Raw genomic sequence first — 5112 nt, forward strand, 5'->3', positions numbered from 1 at the left:
AATGCCTGGAAAACCAGGAGAACCAGATAGACCAAGAGGACCCTACGTAAGACAAATAAGGTATAAGAGGCAATACAATGTATAGGTTCCCTGGTTTAAAGGTATTAGTTCATCAAAAACATTATAAGAGTCCAACAAATAGTCCTATTTTCCTAATGTTATTTTTCCAACACACATACATTTAGCTTTATTTATTATAAATTGATTGCCACTTATTAATGGAGTGTTTTAGTTAAGTACTTTATAGTAACATTACCAATATTACAGGTCTTGATTCATTTATCAATTTCCAACCTGCAATCGGCTTGTATAACAATCTTTTTCCCAGTTTCAGTTTTTGTTGAAAATACATCAATTCATCTTATTATACTCTTGCTACTGTGGAAAGGTAATAAAAGGATAAGACAATCAACAAATCTGACTCTGACTTTGCAATCATACCACTTCTACACTTGTAAAATCTCCAGTGGTGGCTATGTCCTACTAGGCAAACATAACAAATGGCTCCACATAAACAGATGGCTAACGCTAACCAAAGATTAAATCTAGTCCATGCTGACATACCTCTATTACACATATAAGTTAATAAAATATGCAGATGATAACATTCAAATGTCAGGACATATTATTAGTCTGCTCAATGTTGTCCCTCATTATAATCATATTAAGCATATTAAAAATTGTATTCTATCAGAATCCCCCTGAATCCTAATTTTAATATTCATCCATACTACCAGGGATTTATGATAAATAATTCTATCAGCCCTAGCATAATTCCACTAGGACACAAAATATGCAAACTACGCTCCACATTGCACTTGATCTGCCCATGAAAAACCTAATTTGGGCAGCAAATACTCCATGTTGTCAATAGGACCCAAGACACTAAGGAAGAAACCCAATCCTTGTCTGTGACAGTCTGGTGTAAAAATCAAGAGCGCTTTGTGCTCATAAAAGAGCTGTGCTGTACTAAATAAAAAAAAATGTATATTTTGATGTATGATTTTCACCATCACAAATATCCTTTAAGACTATAACTTTGTGGGGGGTGTTGTTTGTTTTTTTTTCACTATTTCTGCACAAACTGATCCATTTACTGAGCTATTCCGTTTAAAGGGTGCAGGGCAGAAGGAAATCATCTCTTTTAAATCTAGCAAAATTAAACTACTAAAAAAGAGAAATTCATAATATGCTTTGCATTGGAACAGCTGTCTTTTGTGCCAAGCAATATGGTGACAGGTGGAAGTATACTTAAAGGCTGGATATTAACGAAATAGATATTGAAATTCTTTAAGGAAATTATAAGCAATTTTTCATTCGCATTCCAAATCATTAGCAGAATTCATTTGCAGACTCAGGCCATGTCTAGACCACAGATATACTGTGACCAGCATCAGCACCCCCAAAAACAGCAAGTTGCTCTGCATGTATCATCCTTGAGGTGCACACACAACCAGACCCACTGTACCTGCATCTGCACAGTGAAAGGCAGCCTAATTATCACAGATGAGATGTAGTACAGAGCCACATAGCTACATTACTTGCAGTTGGCATGGTCACAAACAGAGCAGTGCAGCCCATTTGTGGATGCTGTTGCTTGGCACTGTACATTTGTGGTCTAGCCACTGCCTGAAAGTTCCATGTCCTGTTTCCCTTCTGTAAAGCTATAAAGACAAGAAGTGGGCTTCAGGAATCCTTTCATCCTTTGCTTCTTTGTTCAGGGACAGTAAGATAAGTTTCTTAAGCTATCTCTGCAAATAAGTGGAGGAATTATCAGGGCATATCTATGCCACACATCAGGACAAAATTAGGGAGTACTAGAGTAAGTCATGCCAGCACTGCTTGCAGACATTAGAAAAAAAGAAAAAGTGCCTTACCAGAAAAAACAGCACATTACTTAGACCAAGCTCTGCAGTGGCTGCATACATTGGGAGCTTCAGTGGGGCTTTTTGGGGCTTTTATCTAAAGCTGATTCAATCAGTGATTAAAAAAAGCACCAAAAAAGCTTCACTAAAGCACCTGATCCATGCAGATGTCAGGTAAGCTGGGTCCATCTAATGCTCTGCCTCAACTGGGCATGTGCTGGGCTTGTCACAGGACTGCGCAGAGTTTAAAGAGCAATTTTTTGTTTTTGTTTTGTGTTTTTTTATGTCTGCAAGCAACCTTGTGCCCACTCTGTGCATGCTACCTTCAAAAATGAATGCAGCATAGCTGCTTTAGTGCAGTACTGGCCACCTACCAAAAAGACCACTCAGAATAACTTACAGGTAGATACCCAGCAACCACTAAAGTAGCTACAATATACTAATTTCAGTACCAGCATCCGCATCCCACACCCCCTCGTGTCAGCTGGCAAGTGACAGCAGAGCAGTGCCCCTGCTTCCAGCAATGATATAGGCATGGCAGCGCTGGGATCAGGGGACTATGCCCTGCTGCCATTTGCCCCCTTCTGCCTGGAGAGAGCCGCACCTGCAACACACCCACACCCCCGCCCTGCACCGGCTTGGCAAGCAGCAGCAGGGCAGAGCCCCCACTCCCAGCACTGACGTGCCCGCATCAGCACTGGGGGTGGGGACTTGCCAGCCAACATGGCAGAGCGTGGGGGAGGACAAACATGGCAGCGCTGGGAGCAGGGGCTCTGCCCTCCCCTTCCACCTGGAGTGAGCAGCACCCACATCCCACCCCCGCTGCCCCAGCTGGGCAAGTGGCAGCAGGGCAGAGCCCCCACTCCCAGTGCTACTACGCCTGCATCCTGTGCCTTCCCACACCCCTCCCCAAGTAACGCACCCTGCACCCCAGCTGGGCAGCTTGTCCCAGCCCCAGCCCCAATCCCTCCCTGCCCCACACTCCTTCCCTCCCCCCTCCCACAACTCCAACAGATTTATCAGCTGGAGGCAGCTGTGTCAGCTGTCTGTTTAGTCTATGGCTGAATCTCCGAAGCAGCACCAAAGCTGGCTTTTCCCCTCCGTGTAGAACATGCTACCTACTATGAAATAGTGTTTTATATGATGAAACTTCAGCTGACAAACTCAGTAAGAACAATCTGTTCCAGTGACAATTAATTACGGAGAACATAATTCTGCCAGTGACCTTGTACTAAATAACTAAAGCACTGCTGTAACAGCTCACTGTATGTATTTATGACAGTCTACTTCCCAATTTATTGGATCATGAATATGTCTGCCAATTTTTGTCTTATTTCAAGGATAATTCATCATGTGCTTGAATAACATTTTCTCTAACAATACTCTATTTAAGCATCATGGATCTCCCTCCTGACATTGTTAGGAAATATACTGGATGTGTTAGCCAACCAACCAGATGTCATGTCCAGTGGGCCAGCATCATGGGCTCAGTAAAATGTGCTTTGCTTCATCCACAAGTGAAATTACATTGGGACTGAGAATTTTTTTTCTGCTGTAGAATTGTTTAAAGCATATCGAGAAGTCTTTTCACTGCTGTATTTGTTTCTTAATATAGTGTAATATTCTTCCTTGATGACTTGTTTAGAGACAGCCAGATAACTTTGCTTAGCAGCTACTATATATCCTCAGTTAAATTTCTGACATAATTAATTATTAGCTAATGGCATCTACAATAAAATAACCAGTCGTGTAAAAACCAAATGGAAAAATAAATGTTTCCCTGGTGCAGGATCATTACTGAAAATAAGTCTGAAAGACTGTATTTAGACAGTGAGAATGCAACTTGGAACTGGTGCTACTATCTTTAATGGAATGTTAAAATGTGACAGAAGGTTCAGAATAGACGTATTTCTCATGGTTCATCTGCTGTGTGCAAGTCTGCTTCTCAGTAAGTAGAAAATATCTTTATAAATGTCATGAATATATATTCCTCATGAATTCCAGGTAACAAGTTCATGTCTTTATTCTATTAGCAATATGTATTTCTTCTTATTGAGAACCTGTGTACTGTATGTAATCGATTCTAAGATGAAGGGTTTTTTCCCTATTCATCACAGGGCACACAGTCTCATCTTAGAATTGAGAATCACAAGAACAGCTGTGCAGGGAGCCCCCCTGGGGCAGAGAGAGCATCAGCAGCCTGCAGCAGCAGCAATGTTTCCTGACCAGATCCCCTCCTTCCTTCCTTTTCCTCCTCCCCTCCCTTCCCTTCGTGGCAGGGAGTCAGGTAGGGAAGGACAAGTCTGCATGCTGCTGTTGCTTAGTCTCCAGCCTTCTCACAAAGCAGCTGTGCTGGAAGCTCGAAGTGGGGAAAGGAGAAGGACAGGAAAAGAGAAGGCTGAGGGGTGCCAAGCCAGGCTCCCTGCACAGCTGCTTCCTGCAGCATAGGGCAGGAATGGCTCTGGGGCTCCACCTATGCCTGGATCAGTGGGGAAAGCAGCAGGAGGAGGTAAATGGTAAAGGGTGGTAGTCATAAGGGAGAGTACAGGATGAGGGACGTGATGCCTGCTCCCCCGCCCCTGCTTCCCCCTCCTACTCTTTGCCTCTGCTTCCCTCCATGCTTTCTCCACTGTTTACCTCCACCTCTGCTTCCCCCACCTGCCTCCTCATTTCTGCTTTTCTCTTTGCCTTCCTCTTGCTGCTGTTTTCTGCCACAGCAATGGGGGGACAAATTTAAGATGACCCCCCAATAATTCAATTCTAGACATGGGAAATTATAACAAATATATAATTTTCCATGTCAAGAATCTAATTGTTGCATGGTCATCATAAATTCAAAATCATTTTAGAATCAAGTAAATACAGTATTTTTTGTCACTTTTAATGGCAAAGGAAGACGTTGATAAATGACTCTTTATTATACTGTGTGTTTCCATAGTGCCTATCCCTCTGTTATCTGGATATCATTGTATGAACTTACAGCACATCAGCTCCCTGACAGAAGATGAATAAAGGACCTACTCCCCACACAGATTAAAATCATTTGCTTTCACAGAAGTAAAAGATAGGCAGTACCTATCCACAGCACAGCACCTATCCACAGCACAGCACAGCACCTATCCACAGTGCCTTTTCCACAGCACAGCTCTATGAGATGTAGTTAATAATTTTACAGCAGTGCCAGGAATCAATCAATCATAATAGTCAGTTACTAAACTAACCCTTAGGAACAGTTGTTCAGGGTTTT

The 5112-nt window shown here is 42.5% G+C and overlaps 1 protein-coding gene across 2 annotated transcripts in view; it reads right to left on the reverse strand.

Annotated features, from left to right (window-relative positions):
- Positions 1-5112, reverse strand: part of COL5A2 (collagen type V alpha 2 chain) — a 172465-nt gene that overhangs the window by 40108 nt on the left and 127245 nt on the right. For both annotated transcript variants that reach the window (XM_006024635.2, XM_006024634.2), the window contains exon 18: positions 2-42. In XM_006024635.2, the coding sequence (XP_006024697.1) occupies positions 2-42 (41 nt within the window). The remainder of the gene's footprint in view (position 1; positions 43-5112) is intronic.

This window comes from Alligator sinensis, unplaced genomic scaffold, assembly GCF_000455745.1.
Source record: "Alligator sinensis unplaced genomic scaffold, ASM45574v1 scaffold67_1, whole genome shotgun sequence".
NCBI classification, from domain to species: Eukaryota; Metazoa; Chordata; order Crocodylia; family Alligatoridae; genus Alligator; species Alligator sinensis.